Source organism: Mchenga conophoros, linkage group LG20 (assembly GCF_057382185.1).
Source record: "Mchenga conophoros isolate Kocher_MC1m ecotype Shallow Benthic linkage group LG20, M_conophoros_male_GT1.1, whole genome shotgun sequence".
Lineage (NCBI taxonomy): Eukaryota > Metazoa > Chordata > Actinopteri > Cichliformes > Cichlidae > Mchenga > Mchenga conophoros.
This window is the reverse complement of record NC_140545.1, coordinates 31,661,241-31,678,397: the sequence shown is the minus strand read 5'-3', so window position 1 is coordinate 31,678,397 and position 17,157 is coordinate 31,661,241. Positions and strand designations below refer to the sequence as shown.

General features: G+C 41.2%; 1 protein-coding gene across 7 annotated transcripts in view; it reads right to left on the bottom strand.

Annotated features, from left to right (window-relative positions):
• hspg2 (heparan sulfate proteoglycan 2) overlaps positions 1–17,157 on the bottom strand; it is a 97,089-nt gene that overhangs the window by 64,908 nt on the left and 15,024 nt on the right. For all 7 annotated transcript variants that reach the window (XM_085260479.1, XM_085260475.1, XM_085260476.1 and 4 more), the window contains exons 2-3: positions 2,525–2,654; positions 2,185–2,235 (exon numbers count right to left, since the gene is read on the bottom strand). In XM_085260479.1, coding sequence (XP_085116605.1) covers positions 2,185–2,235; positions 2,525–2,654 — 181 coding nt within the window. The remainder of the gene's footprint in view (positions 1–2,184; positions 2,236–2,524; positions 2,655–17,157) is intronic.

The following is a 17,157-nucleotide window of genomic DNA, read 5'->3' as shown; positions in this document are numbered from 1 at the left end:
CAAAGTATTCAGGATTCAGCACAGGAAACAGAATTTCCTTCCCAAGGCAGATTTACTCAGATCTATATATGGCGCTAGTCTGACTACACTAATCTTACCACCATGGTCATACTGGGGAGAATGCAAATGTGTCCAGGCACCTTTGAGATAAGGCAATATAATTAAGAAAGCACCAAATAATCTCAACTTTCTTTTCAACAGCTACATTAAAAGAAAATTGACCTCTATGTGAAAACAAAAGCAAGGAAGTTTATGGAACCAGAGTACTTGGGACTGTTCTTGACTCATTCACGCTCAAAATGTTAACACACACAAATGGAAATATATTTTCTCATCCTGTACTGTGAACAGAACACTGATTTGCTTTGTCTTTTATGACTTTTAGATATTTTTTCTCACACAAATCTTTCTGCCATTCTCATTATAAGAGCAGCTCAGTGTGCTGCAGAAGGCTGGAGTACAACTTAGGCTGAAACAAGCGGCAAACTGTGTTTATGGGGTAAAAATGCATTCCCTTTAACTATGTCTCAATCAGTCAACACTAAACAAATACTGAAGGTTGAGTCAAAAAGTGATTCAACAGTCAGTTAAGCGTTGCTAGACTAATCTGCTTCTATCACATGATGTCAACACCACACACATTAATGCTAGCCGTGTCAAAATATCCTCTGGCACCTTTAACTGGCCTAGATTCTGTGAGGCCAGGCAGAATTGCTATTTCTGTGAGTGAACCACATGATGCTCTTATGCTAGCTTGCTACCAAAACAATTATTGTGCCCTGATGTAATTAGCTCCACGAATTGTTGCAAAACATAATCTATTATGTGTCAGAGTCTTTTGGACATGACCTTTTAGTTCACTGGCTCTTTATATGGAATCTACTTTTGAATCTATGGTATTACTGAATACAATTTAATGTTCTTTTCATAAATTCTGGTCCTCATTACAGTCAAACAGGATGATAAGTTATGGTATGCTTTAGGGCCACAGCCATACTACTAACCCAGATCAAAATGGCTGAAGTTATGGCAGCAAATTTCTATCTTTTACATATAGTGTATGTAGATCTAAAGACTTCAGCTAATTGAGTGTCATGTGAGAACTAAAATTAAAAGAACTTTAACCTATTAGCTCCCTTGTACCTGTGATTTCCGATTGCATGCAATTTCCTAGTGGATTCAGGGAGTGTCATGTTTGCACATGCAGACAAGCAGTCAGCAGTCATTACTAAACGAGAGTACTTACTAATCTAAAGTGAGAAATGGCAACTTTGGGCAATGCTTGGACCTAACTCATTGCTGTCACAAAATAGAGTGTTAACACTATAATTATGGGAAATAAAATTAAAGCACATATAGGATGCCATCGATCAGTGAAGTTTCATGGTGAACTATAAATCAAAACCTGAGCAATGGATATCTACGATGCGATTCCAGTTATCCTTTGACGTCGAGCATTAATTTAGCTACAACATCACAGCTCAGCAGTTAAATATAGTATGCTACTAGGTAATACTCTTAAGGCATCCTTTGTGGCTAACCCTGAGTAGCATGCACACATGTTCAGTGAAAAGGTCAGGTAACAGTAATTCTTACTTATTTTGCTGTCTGCAATGAAAAGCAACCCATGGATTGTAAAAACTATAAAACACGGACCAAGAACAGCGGCACACGTAAACTTTAGGTATGATTAAAGAGTCAGACCATCATGCAAAGTTTATTATGGTTCCTGCATTATTATTTTCTGAAACTATGTGCGGTGATATAGTGTGTTCCTTGAACAGAATACAAGTCTGAATAAAAATAATGGGGTAGAGGTGCTTTCCCGCAGTTTTTATTGTTCATTGGGCGTTTATTTATCTTATTGTGCTGTCACCTTCGCCAATGGTTAAAAGGATGAAAGAGGAGATGTTTATGTCTCACAGATAAAGCCAAGGCCCTGTGTTATGACCAGAGTCTGGCAAGCTGGCGAAGAGGGAGGAGAGGATGTAGCAGGATGTGGAGGTATCATCACTCAGGCACCGACAGACATTATGCACAAGTGTGCATGCACAAATGCACGCAATGACACACGCGCGTCAGAGTTGCAGATGGGGGAGCTTTAGAGGGCTGAGTGATCCACTGCATGTAAACAAAATCTGTCAGAGTGGATTGTTAGAGCCACAAGATTGTCTCTTCACTTACTTGTGCTATCAGGCCACGGTGTGCTTCCATATTCCTCTCCACTGGGCTGGTCTTTGGAATGAGAGAAACAGAAGTATAGGTCAATGTGCCAATTTGAGGTGAAGAAAACATGCTTTATTCAATTATATTTAAAGTAGTGCACCAAATCTCCTGGAGATCTATATTCCCCTTAAACAGTCGGAATCTCGCAAGTCACTATAAGACGAATCTCTGAACAAATATTTACCGATTTTCTGTTTTGGCGTGGGTTAACAATCTTAAGAATTTATATTGAAAGCATAAGTGGTGTGAATTAAGAGCAGCTGTTGTTTTGTGGTTATTCAGCTTTTACCAAACCCACCTCCTGACGCTTCATCAGCTGCAAAGTCCTCATCATCATCCAGTAAACTCTGAGATCCCTGGACAGTTTTTTCTGCCTCCAAATCTTCTGGCAGAGGAACCTCTCCCCATACCTTGGAGGCCTGTGTCACCTGCAGTAAACACAGAGTGATTAATAAGGGTTAAAGTCTCTTGGGAAAAGGGTTACACCCAGTGCTATACATGAGCTCTGGAATTGTGCAGCGAAAACAAAAGCTGGAATGGGAAATGGGGCATTGTGATCTGTTTACTTTAATCTTTTATTATCTCTTTTAACAGCATGCAAATAAAAGTTCACGACATCTAAGTTCTATTTTTTTCAGTCCACTCGCTTAAATTCAAAGCATGGCGTTTATGTTTTTTCCTCATGTAAATGTTAATGCGACGAAATTCACAGCTGACTCCAAATCCAATGACAAGCACAGGAATACCTGCGTAAGTACACAGGCACACACACAAATAAAACGTATTTCCGAAAGCCAGAAAAAACAGCTGAAGTTCAGATCAGAATGACACTAATCTGTTAAAGTATCCTTTACACTCTGTTCTCCAGGCTAAAAATATATGCCACATACCACAACTAGTCCTTCAAAACTGACTCTGTACCCTGGAATCAGGAAATAGTCAATCAATAAACCATCATGTGCCCTCCAGCACCTCTAACCAAAACCTTTCTTTTTGATAAAGTGTTTGGTAAGGGCTGGATCAGGTGACCCTGAATCCTTCCTTAGTTATTCTGCGATAGGTCTAAGCTGCTGAGGGCTTCCCATGATGCACATGAGTACTTTTTCTTTGCCATCTCCCGGTCGCAGCAGATGGCCACATCTCCCTGAGCTTGATTACGCCGGAGGTTTGTTCCTGTTAAATGGGAGTTTTTCCTTTCAACTGTTGCCAAAGTGCTTGCTTTTATTGTAGGCTCTTTACCTTACAATGTAAGGTGCCTTGAGGCAACTATTGTTGTGATTTGGCTATATAAATAAAATGGAATTGAAACATCAAAAAGTCATAAAATGTCAGCTCAAAAAGGAAAAGTGGCTTTTTATCCTGTTTACCACAATTTGCCATGTTAGTGAGGTATGTTAGGATAAATGTATTGCTTCACACTGTGCCTGTTCTCCTGCTGTATTGCTCATAATCTAAAGATTTATTAAATATGGAACTTGATAAAGTGTTAGTACATTCACCTCAAGGGAGATTTGAATACCCAGTCCACATCAGAATAATTCCACGTGACCTTTTCCTCAATTATTAAACTACAGACTACCAGCCTCAGGAAGTGCAAATTCTTTTGCAATATTCTCTTTATTGCATGACAACACATAGAAAATCAAATAAGCATGTAGCCAGAATAACGTCCTCCTGCAGGACACGTGACAGACACATCAGACACCTCACTGAGAAGACACAAAGCTTTTCCAGCCATTCCCATATCCTGATCATCTTGATAAAGTTTACTATGGCGGCCTGACTGGAGCACAGTGTGGGTTTATTATCTCTGCTCTCAGCATCTCAGCATGCAGACTGCCCAGACGCTGGCTATAAGTTTAGATACGACTCTGGCAGGATGCCACCTCTGGCATTTCCAGTAGGCATGGCACGCCAGTTCCTATTTCCACCCAACTCTGTCATGGTAGTTTTCCCATTTGAATGGATCCAGCTAATAAATAACTAGATCTAACCCCCCTAAATCCTCTCTCCCCTGACTGAACACCCTTACAACAACAATCCCGGGCCATTTTCAAAAGCAAACTGCTGACTAACCAAATTCTTTTCAGTGATGCCGACCAGCCAACCATTGGTGTGATCATCTCCCGCTTCCCACTCCCTTGGGATGGTGTATGATCTGGACATGCTGGATGCCATTTTGGGTGAAAAAAAAAAAAAAACCCTGAACAAACTTACAGATGGCTGCATATTCACACCTGATCTAAAGCTAACATGCTGAGCCACACTTGTTTGAGAATGTCAGCCGACCTCATCTTAGGCAGAGCTGAGAACTCCATGTGAATGCGCCCTCTCACTCCATTCTAGTTCAAAAGCTAATCTGACCTTTAGTCTGAGTCTTGAGGTTGAGACATGTCTGTGGTGTTAGAGTTATCTCTCCCTGGAGATAAAGCTCTTGACGGACTGTAATTCTTCAAACCCCACCCCACCCAGAGGACAAACACCTCAGAAGCTCTCCTGACTCTAGTACCTTGCTGTGTAAACACATTGCTCTATTAATTTGTTTCAATTTCCAATAAGACATGGTAATCAGGTTAGGCTTTAAAAAAAAAAAAAAAGTAGGCGTCGACATAAACGCACAGGAAGTGGCCTAGATACACACAAAAACACACATGGACACCTTTCACATATAATATTTACTTATAAATTACTTAAAAATATGCAGCATTGACCTTACAAAACCAAATGGTAGTAGCAAAGGGAAATGATGGAATCCATGAATAATGAGTGGCAGGTGACATGGGACAATAAAGACCTTTAGCATGAACAACTGATGATGACGGCAATGAGTGAGAAGCAAAACCTTTTGAAAAACGATTGATCGCACTACACAAAAAGTGAGCCAAGAACCTTTCAAGACTGAAATACTGTCAGCTGTCGTTGAGTCTTGCAGCTGGAGGCCTGCTATCACCTCTGGTTCTCAACAAGTAATGCCTCCCCAATGCTAATATTTGCACTACAAGCCCTTTTATTCATCATTCAAGCATTTCATCACAATTTTTGGTTTTTTGCATTTTTTTTTTGCATTTTCATCATTCTGTGCTGATGAGTTTCACATTAACGTTCCCATATTAACCTCCTCGTCTGCCCTTTGATGAAAACTGATTGGCACTTAATGGTATTGTGCTGCCTGCATGCCAAATTATAACAAGCGTGAAACTGTGGAAGGCAAAACAGCACTGCAAACTGATTCTAATGCAGATAAGTAAAAAACTCACAAACACTGGCATTTGGTACCACGTGCAAACAAACACGGTCAAATACGGCCTTGCATGAACAGACACACACTATCATACACCCACACGTCAGCATTCCCGTCCTGGTTACATCTCAGTGATATCCAAAGCCTGTCAGAGGAAGCGTGAGAAGATTTCTTCAGGGATTCAGTTCGCCCACTCTGTTAATAAACCCACTGATGCAGCTGCAGGACAATCTGTAGGAAATGTCTTAAAGGCACAGCCAGTGTTTTACAGTAAAAAAAAGAGAAAGAAATTGGATTTGCTCATGACAGACACGAGTCTCCCGCAAGTGATGCTCTCTCATTAAAATGTTTATTGATAGCAGCTGACACTGTTTGTTGATAGCAGCAGCACAGGTTTAGCATTTAAATCACCTCTTGAGCTCACACAACCTATCAGCCTTTGTTCCCATGAGAGCTTGGGATATGCAAAAACAGAGAAATGAAAGCTGGAAAAAAGGCAGCATTGCTCATTCCAATCAATTTGATCCAAACGCCAAGTTGTGACCTTTTATGCAAGCAGAAAACCTTCACAAGATGAATTCTCAGCCTACTTGACCCTCCATCTCCCTTTACCCACCACACCTTCTCTTCCTTTTACCCTCTCTAATATCTGCTTGGGCTTGAAGTAGCAGCATGTACTAAGCAGGAATGGAATGTAAACCGTAGAAAGCTTCAAGTAGATGAAAGCTTGACACATACTGACTTCTTTTAGATAGGGTAGGTTGAAAAAGGGCCAACCAAGCACAACCGGGCACCAATGCAGGCTGAGTCGTTGAACTCCCTTTAGTTGACCCATTGTTATCTGAGGAATAGGTGTTGTGAACAAGCAGGCCTACGCTAGATCAGGTCTACTACAGCAGGTAAAAATATGTTGTATGTGCATACAAAGAAAACAACATGAAAAAAGCTACTGAGAGAATAAAAGAAAATACATGATTCTCATGCTACAGTTAAAAAATATTAAGATGCTAAATCTACTCATCTCAAAACATAGATATGAGGGAGGTTTTACAACATGCTTGGCTGAGTGTTGTGAAAGAGTGATGAAAGGAAAAGAGGAAAAGAGATAAGCCCAAGAGCACTGTTCCTTTGCACACCTTTGACTACAAATCTGTGTTACTAGTGCAGGATTTTTATGTTTGTATGATACAAATTTCTACATTTAACCTGCGTAGGAGTGGTCTGTGATTTGACAAACTACCAGTTCCGACAGTAAACCTCTGCTTGAGCCCCTACTGGATAAAGCACTTGCACAATGTGGCCCTTCTGCACTCAGCAATACATTGGTATTTCTACATGGTTTAATCTAATGTGACTGGACAGGAAGGAAGTTTAAGGAGCCCTTTGACATTATTCACAGATTGGCTTTTTAAAGTGTTCAGTGACTAATGCTGTGGGTGGAACAAACACACCAGATTTCTTCAGAAGAGATGAATAGCAGTGAGAAGGAAGGGGCCCAGAATAGCATATGTCCACATTTCTGAACACTTTTTCGGAGTGTCTGCTTGACCATCTTCTGCTTCAGTTATATTCTGGTAGCTTGAATGAGTCATAGATTAGCATTAAGTGGCTAAATAAAAATCATCTGAAAATGGATTGGTACAAAGACTGGACTAAAAATGAAAATGAAAAAAAAGGAAAAACCTTCAGAAAACCTAGATAACTATTGCTCAAGACCAGTTAAGGCAGAGCTTCCCAAAGTGTGTGTGTGTGGGGGGGGGGGGGGGGGGGGGGGGGGGACGGGACGACAAACGCTTGGACACTAGTTATGCTTTTTACATCCACTAGGGTCCGAGTGAGTAAATTTTAACAGTGATGTTAGCACAAGCAGCATAATATGTAAGAAAAATTATTAATCAGTTGCTTCTGCAGCAGTCTGTTGCTTTTATCTAATGTCCATCCCTTTATAGGAGGGCCAAACATTCCATGTGGCAAGCAACTATGGCCTCGGGCTAGCATTTGCCACACAGCCTCACACACACGCCTTTCCCTTTAAACCAACCCTCACTGTTTAGGGAGGCATGTCAGAATAAGCATCCAGCCTGTATAGACTTGTGTACATGGTGCAGCTAAACAGGATGAGAAAGGATATCTGCACTGTAGGCAACTGGAAAAGGTGATGAGCTTTTCCTTTGTTGTTCCCATGGAATTAAAATGGAGGAGTCATCACTGAATACATGCTTACAAATATTCCTTACTTTTACACCTTTCATACCTGTTATTTTGGTCTGCTCAAGTGCTTTAAATGTGACTGATGCTAACTGATTCCACTACATCGTTAGATGTTCAACATGGGTTAAAATGTTTTTCTTTTTGTGTGAATCTGAATTGGTTCAAAACAATATCACTCGCAAATTGGATAACATACTGTATTTCGGGCTAAAAGGTCAGCCTGGCGACACCATGACCAGACATGGAGCAGAGATTGCAAACCAGCCGTGAAACAAGATACCCCAGCCTAATGCTAAATGAAATCCTATCTCTAATGGTCTTTTTGTCAGCCTCAGTGACAGCAAAACGACAAGACTTGGAGCCTTGCTACTTTTACTCTTTATTTATGTTGTATTGTTGAGAGTTTAGAAGAAACATACTCATAAGACTTTATATCAAATCATCAAAAAACTGCATAAACACTGATTTTCTCAAATTTTCTTAGGTAGATGTAAGTGATTTCAAAACCTATATTGCATTCCCAATGTGGCTGGGATAATATAGCATGACCACATTCCCCCCAAATAATCCTAGGCGTGAAAACCTAACTGACACCTAAAGAAACACAGTAATTTCAATGATCACCCCAGCAGGATGCTACATTAACAGACCACCTAGAATGACAGCCACTCCTTTTTTCAATGGTCAGTCCTGAGTAACTCCAAAATTAATGAACAAAAGCTCAGCAAACACCCCCCCCCCCCCCCCCCCCCCCCCCCCCCCCGCATTGGTATGGTGCAGGTATAAAGGAATGCATGCATACACTGCCTAACAGTTATCAGCCCATTAGTTATGCCAGGAATTAAACTAATCTGTTTTAATAGGCCAGTGCGGTAAGCGAGAAAGCTGACTTTACTGGATTGGAGGTTTAGCTCCTGGTGTGCTTATTGTGAGAAAAATGTGCCAATGAATGTTTATATGCTCATGGGCAGAACACAAGCAGTAGTAGAATACTTAAAAAGGCAAATACAAAAACACCATCAAGTCCTTGCCCACCTGAGCTGCATGTCACAACATAAACACTGCAGCACTGCATGGTCTGAAAATAGTGCATGTGTTTCCGGTAACATTTCTGAGAGTGTCCTACAGGGAGGAGGGGAAAAAGGGGCCAGTTCCCCCAGACGACAGCTGACAGGCGAGGTGTTGAGACCTGTAGCAGCTCAGAGGGGAAGAGCAGCTCTAGCTTGGCCAGCCCTGGCCTGTTTATTTATAACAGAAAGAGCCCCTTTGAAAGCACTGCTGTGTCACTTAAGAAGTCTGCTTTTCTTCCCACTGGGGAACTAGGAGAGATCAGAGATCTGAGTTGCCTGAACATCTAGATGACTCTAAAACACAGCAAAAGCTCAGGACAAATATCAGATTGAGCCTCAGTACATATGCAATATAAAAACTATTGATATCCTTGCACAGTATTTACCTTACAATGTAGCCGATAGTTTTCAAAACAGCCATTCCACTATTATTAACTCAAAGGTGAGCAGTGGATATGGTAACTTTAATGAAGTAAAGGAGCTAATCTAAGGGAAGGTAAGTGAAGAAATCTATGCTGTGATATCGCAGGATGAAACAAAAATCTCAGCAGCACTGGACATAATGTGCCACTAACTGCAAACATTTCTGTCACTAACTTTCTCTGCCAATTTACTCTTTGACAGCTTTAAAGGTAATAAAAATAAGAATTACAGGCATATTTCAATCGACTGCAACACTCTGGAGGACGGCGAAGAAGACTTGGACAGTTTGCAGTATTTTATTGATGAGTGTTTAGCAAACATTCAACACTCCACTAGTTAGTTTAAACATGACCACCCCGAGGTTTGTCTCATGGAATGTATGTGGAATCGGTTCCAGGGAAAAGAGGCTTAAAATTACTAACCGATTAAATGGCTTACAGGCAGACATTGTCTTTCTACAGGAGACTCACATGTTCAAAACATCTTGCACACACACTCACTTCTCCACAGTTCCCTCACACGTTCTCAGCCTGTTACAACTCAAAACAAAGAGGCGTAGCCAAATTAATTAGCAGAAAAATAAACTTCACTGTTAGCAACACTATTACAGATCTAGAAGGCAAAGTTTATAAAACTTAATTTATGTATTCAAAATATGGATCTGTCATATGCTGTGGGAGTGTCTGGTCGGGTATGGTCCAGGTTCCTGTTGTCCGTCCCCTAGGGTGGAGTTGGCCAGCTCATCACCTGCTTCCAATTTCCGGGGCTCCATCTAGAGGGTTTTTAAGCCAGCACTGCCTGCTACTCCTCGCCAGTTCGTCCTGCTACCACCCGTGGTAAACCTGGCCTCCTCTATGCTCAGACTCTGTGTGCCTGGATCGTGGGTTAATGTGTCCTCCGTCTCCTGTATTCTCCAGATTCATCACCCGTCGTACTCACCAGCAGTGCTGGTTCTGTTTCCGTCCTGTTCTCCCATCTGCCCAGAACCCGAGGACCACACACTCATCTTCTCCTCAGCCTGCCCTCCAGCCCGTACTTCAACCTCCCTGGACACCTTGGAACCTGGACCAGCCTCCCCACACTCTCAACCATCCCTGGAACGCCCCCCACGGCAACCCCTTCCCCGCCTAATAGCCGGTGTTTTCAAGTAAGCCCAAGACTCTCCACTAGTACCACTCACCTCTGCCCTTTAATTGTTTCCCATTCAGTAAAACCCTTCTCCTGTGTTTGCAGAAGTTCCCACCCGTGTTCTCCCTGTGTTCTACGTCCGTTTCTCCGCCCTCGGGCCTCCCTCAGTTCCTGCGAATGATTTCTGTTAGACCCAGTCTTGTTCCTTTTCCTTTCAATAAATTGTACATAGTTCGAGCAATTGAGTCTGCTCTTGAGTCCACTGCATCCTTGTTTGTGACAGGATCTGTGTATCGCTATGGTCCAGAATTAGCAATGGCGAATTCCTTGGATGTCTGAAACTGAAGTCCATCATACAGGAACTATTCAATCCCAGTCAACTGAATCTACAAACGCCAACTTGAGTAACAAAATTTTAAATATCTGTACCCCAAATGGTTATCAAAAATGTGTAAGATATTGTTTAAAACTGACGAATTACTTTCCATCCTAACTGTGAAGTGGGAACGAGATCTTTCCATTGGTCTACATCAAAACTTCTGGACACAAATAGGCTTAAACACCTTCAAAATGACTAAAAGCCCCAACTTAGAACTTATACAATACAAAATTCTCTACAGAACACACCATACAGGACAAAGGCTGTTCCAAATGGGCCTTACATACTAATATGCACCTATTGCAAAGACAACTCTGCTGAGAACTATATGTACTCTATGGTCCTGCAGGTCTGTCCAGAGATTCTGGCAGAGGATATGCGAAGAGCTATCCGCACGGTTTAGTTGCAGTATCCCAACCTCACCCAAGCTGTGCATCTTAGGTGACATATGGAAGCAAATGCATCACATATACTCCTTACTTCCTTATCCATCGCCAAGAAAACTATTCTCATGAACTGGAAATCAAAAAACAGCTTATGTATCAGTCAATATAGAAATGTACTTCTTGATCACATTAGTTTTTAGAGAATGTCTGCCTCTTCAAAATACCAACTGGATGAATTTGTCCCTCACTGGTCCCCACTTATCAATTCCATTACTTAGTGGATGACTGTAGTCTCTTTTCCCTGTTTGCCTTGCAGATGGATAAGGGTGGTCTCTGGGACTACAGGTGTCTGGTGGCCTTCTAGGGACTGGAGAGCTGAGGTTGTGGTTTTGGAGTGTATGTGTGTCTACCTCGGTTAGTGGCAGTGGAGGACTGAAGCAGGTGTTGTCTAACGGTCTTGGGATGTGGGGCCTGGGGTGCTTGTGGTGGCAGGTGCTGGCCCTGCATGGCAATGCTGGGGTTTGGGTGGTTTTTGGGTGCCTGGGACACTGTTCTAGACAAATATCAGGGTGGCTGGCCTCTAGTGGGGTCGACTGACTGTTGCCTCTGGTCCTCTGGGACTCTCACTCTTTGGCCCTTCTTCTCTTGCTGGGATGGGCGTTTGGTTGTTGTCAAGATGAGGGGCATTATTGTGGCTTCCCAGCCTCATCGATTTGTGACAAAGACACAGGCATTTTAACACTCTCTGTTTCTCTCTCTTACTCACACTAGAAAAAGATTGTTGATTTATGTATCTGTGTGTTTTCTAATTTGTGTGTGGGTGAATGCCTGTACAAATGCCTGTACAAAATCCCCCAGAAATCCAGTGAAAGGTTTTTAAGATATTTTAATTTAGAGGAAAGCATTGGCATTACTAAGCCAAGAACCAAGGTGCTAACATGACTTATAAGATGTCTTTTTTAAACATAGATTATAATTAGTTGATTTAAAGGTTTGCTTTCTAGCTAAGCTTTAGAAAGGAAGTGCCTACACCTGTTTGATGGCTCTGAAATTAAGCACTGGCTTCCCTACGCTGAATGCAGTAGAGTTGCCCTCCTCGCTTCCTCTCTTGCTCATTCTCACCTCAGGACCAACTAATCTGACACCACCTGTTGACTTGGCCACACTTACAATGTCCCACATAATCACAGGCCAAAGCTAGATCAGTCTGTCAGCTTGCCCAGTACACTTTTCTCCACAACACTGTGGTACACTACATTGTACCGTGTAGGAAAGGCACTTCATGCAACCATTTCTACAACTGAAATTTAATCTTTAGAGCTGCAACACATCCACAGCTTCTCAGTGAGGTGCAGAAAGTAAACATCTGCATCTTGACAATAACAGAGTCTTGAATTTGTGAGCAGAATAGGCTTTTGCCAGGAAGGGAATGACCTCCAGGTGTCCGGGCCTTAGGGAATAGTTTCATGTCAGTAAAGCCACTTTCCACCAGTTCCCAAGGTCATGCTCTTTGGCAATCTCATAATTAACTGGGCTTTGCAGGGAACCATTGTGAAGTTTCTGGAATGAAAGACAGTTGCAACATGTTAAGCATCTCATACTGTGAGTTTTGAACAGTCCTTGTTCAGAGACCCAAGATACACTTTGAGCTCAGAACATCACAATAAAACCTGTCTTTGTTGGACACCATCTGCACATCAAAGTCCCGTTCCTATTCTTTTTTTCCCCCCACAACAGTACTAACAGTACAGTTCTGTTAGCTTTGCCAAGGCCTATATTAGGTCTACTGAAGTGATGGGCTGTGAGAACAAAATATTCTTCCACAGCTGTTTATGCCATTAATATAAACATAATAGGGCTGAAGCATGAAAGAGAGCTGTGCTCCCCTCCAGATGTTCTGTGCTGCAGAGCAAACAAGACACTGCTGTCTGATGTTGACAAAAATCATCAAAGGGTGCAAAGAGAGGAGAAATTCAGAGGTTAACCTTGCCTTTCAAGAGCCCGCCCCTCCATTCTAACTTGGAAATTACCTGGCAGCTGTTTTGGCAAACCTTCGCTCCACGGAAAGACCAAAAGTGGGAGTAGACAAGGAGCATGGTAGGAAAAATCTGATCTGGCCTTACTTGCCGAACAGCGCAAAATATCCATGAGCAATAAGAAAAGGTTAGCTTTCATCACAGCCCACACAACAAGCACGAAAGGGGTTCTCTAGTTGTTAAAATTATTATAAAATAAATATTGATGGGAGTATCATGGTCTTGGTACCTGCAGCCAGCAATTAAGAAGAAATTTGAAACATATTAACACTATGAACCATTAGTAATGGGCAATTTGCAATCGAGATCATCTGACACTTCGGCGACAGATGAACTCATCTTTGTCTTCAGGCATAAACATTATTCACTGTTACCGTAGTTACATTTTTTCTAATATTGCTTGGGGAGTACTCCTGCTGTCTGATTATGCATGAAATCCCTACTTCATTTGGTGTGCATGATGGGTGAGATGAAAGGTTTAATGTCTATATCAACATGCACTTGTGTGAAAACAGTGAAAAAGAAGACTTTACTAAATGTAAAGACCTGCTGTAAAATTAGAGGGATATTTAAGTAAAGGTGGCCCAACTGTGCCTAGGTTAAGGCTAAACTCTGTAGCAGATTAATTAATTAACTTTATTCACATGAAAAAAAACCTGTGACTGAACATTAACTCAGGTAGACAGTCATCACAAATACCTCTACTATGAATCCTCTCAGCCATTTGCATAAAGTATGTTTTGATAGAACGGTGCTATCAACCAGTACCACAGCACCAAAGTCATTTATGTTGCTGTCATTTCTGTTCCAAATGTCAGCATATTTTCCAAGTCATCTGCTCTTGTTTGTTTGGATCTGGTTCAAAACACCAGTGTGAAGAGCACACAGCTCTCATCCATTGGGAGATGTGGTAAAGGTTAAAAATTTAGTTTCACTAGTTTTTGAAAGAGCAGCTGCTCATGACTAACATCAACCTGACAAAAAAAACATCAGTTTGTTAATGCAGCTAGTAATTCTCAAAGCTGGAAGTGTGTGGCTTCATATATCAATGAGCTATGTCAGCAAGAGTGAATGAAAAACGATGAGGTAGGTGTTTAAATCTATGTCAAGGATCATCACTGAGTGAATTCCCATGAGCTTAGACGGGAGGTCTAGGCGGAGAACAGAAGTGGAATTCCGGGGGGGATAAAAATACCTCAGGAGCTGCGTAGCTGCAGGTGTTATTACACCCCCCTCCAAAGGCCCTGCAGGGCCTCTAAAGAACAGGGTCTAAGGGGCATCTTCAGATCGCTGAGCTGTTTCTTGTTGTTTCCATCACTTTCATTAATGTTTTAGATGTTAATTGCATAAAAAAATAATGATTAGAAGTGGAAAAAATTGCTAGTCACTGCATATTATGCAGAGCTAGCTATTACAGAAGTGTTCAGGATATTTAAGTTGTGCTTACTTTCCTGACTTTTTTTTTGGCCAGCAACTTTAAAGAAGCTTTTGTGTAAGACTCTTGCTTATGTAAAACTCTACACATGCAGTTTCCAGATCAATCATCAGAGAGGTTGGGTACTACAGTAGGCAGTCTGCTGCAGCAGTTGGCAAGCCCCTTACGCTCCCATCTGAGGTTAAACCTGGAAAGCAACCAATAAATTTGAGAGAATCCTGTGAGAGGTAGAAGGCACAGCCAACTATTGCTCAGCATAGTGCACACCCACATCTGCATGAAAATTAACTGAAGATGTCTTTAAATTGGTAAGCTTCTGACAGTGATTCAGTTAGAAGGCAAGAGACAGCAGCTCTGGTCCACTTTCCTTTTTTTCTCTGCATAGAACAAAGTGATTTAGTTTTTTTTTTTTTTTGTTTGTTTTGACAGTGTGCAAAATGACCAAAAATAGGCATGAATGCTTTAAGGCAAATCCACCCACAGCTTGCCTAGCAGAGATGTGGCCCTTAAGCTTCAGTCTAACAAGGGACTTTCCCACAGGTTGTCTTCTTTGTCTGATGAAGGAAGTCATTTATTTCCCACAACCCAAGGACAGAGGCAAATCTTAATCTTCACTTCTTTAACCACAGCCTAAAGCAGAGAAATGTGAACATTCCTAAAGCCAGTTATTCCAAATGGCCTGAGAAAGGGAATCAGCTACCCACTACACACAGCATAAAATGCCTTCAGCCCGACTGGCCTTCACTATTTTCAATCACAGTTTTATTCTCTGGATTCAAATTCTCTCTGTCACTCCTTGACAAAGGATCAAGGGGCAGGGCACTTGCCAAAAAAACCAGCTTATCTCCTGAAGGATGGTTCAAGAAGAAGAATCAGGGGAATCCCAGAGACTCCTTAGATTTGTCCAGGTGTAAAGAGCTTCTGTTTTGGCCAGAAAGAAAGATCCAACCATATACATAGGATTAGTTTACTTGGCTTGCTCGGGTTAAACACTTGTGATGGTCTTATGTCTCCTTTTTGTAGTATTTTATTATCTTTTTGAAGTCTTCTAGATCTTTAAAAGCCCATAAACATGTTTTCTAATTCTATTCTGATTTGAGAGTTCCCATGTTAATGGTGTGAATTAACTAAGTAAAAAGATACTGGCTCAAACTAACTAAAAGTTGAGCACTTGCAAAAGAAGTTCCTTAGTGTTTCAATGCTTTAGCAACAAGTATGGAAATCCATGCCAGCTCAAACCTTAGTAAGTCTCAGTGCAGACTTTGGCTAAGCAAACAGAGAGTGCAGGATGAAGATATGGTTATGAATGAAGGCTGGGGAAAAGCTGTTGGACAGGAGATAAACAGTAGTCCATTCATTACTTTTGTCCAAGGTCAACAAGGGCCTCAACTAGAGCCTCTTGAGATCTTGTTGAGTTTTCTTGCAACATTTGCATTCACAAAAACAAAAGTTATACATATTCTTCATTTTATCCATTGCTTTTATGGTTTTACATTGGTGGCGATGGCAATATAAAGTAATTATTACTGTATTCTGTTATTGCCTTTAATGTTTTTTCTCAGACTACCTATCCTATTTAACCTCAGGTAAAACCTTTCAGCATGAGTCATGCTTAAAAGCTGTGACACTCTGTATTTTGTTACTGACTGTATCAGCAATGAAAGATTTAGTATATTAATGCACCTAGACTGGGAATGTTCCTGTCTAGACTCTTTCCCTGGAGTGATAAGTCACCCGTCCATCACGCAAAAACGAAAAAGCAGGTACTGATGTGGGTTGAGCTGTCATGATACACAAACTGATAAATACAAGTAAATGAGTCACTCTGAAACACAAACAAATTAATAAAATTAGTCACTAAATGTCAGAATCTCAAACACATCTGCCAAACCAAATGCACAGAGATCAGAAAAAAGTAAACAAGTAAAAACATATAACTGTAAAGATACTGAGTGTGATAAAGTCTTACTGCTATCCCATTTTCCCTGATGAACTTAGAGGAAGGAATTCCCCCAGAAAGAACCACGCCTGCTGGATCTTACGCTTAGAGATCCAGATAAAATCCCTGAGCTAAATTAAACACTTCCTTTACTTCACCTACCCTTCCTCCACAAGATAGATCCAAAAATAAAGTGCCTGCGTGTTCGCAGCAGGACAATATCTAAATACAGCAGTAACTACAGTGTAAACAGACAAAAACAGCAACAGCAAGTTCGTACTGTGTGCTGGAAAATTTAGCACGTCACTTTCACCGGGAACAGCAAATATCCCCATAGTATAGAAACATAAACAGTCTGTGTGTTCAGTTTAAACAGTGATGTTAAGGTAAAACCCACAGATCACCAATATCACCAATGGTGGTTGCTAAAAAATGTAACATTAGGCAATATCGGTTTTAATACCACTGCACTGACCAGTCGTTCACTTACGGTGATATCGCAAATCAGTGCAAATTTTACGCTGATGTTAGCTCTAAGTTATATTTGTATCTTTTTTACTCTTTCACTCAGAACAAATTACATTAGTCAGCAAAACAGCAAAAAACTTAGTCAGCTATGAAGACAGACTATTCATTGCATATTGCTAATGTGCAACATGGAATGTTGAGTAATAATGAGTAAT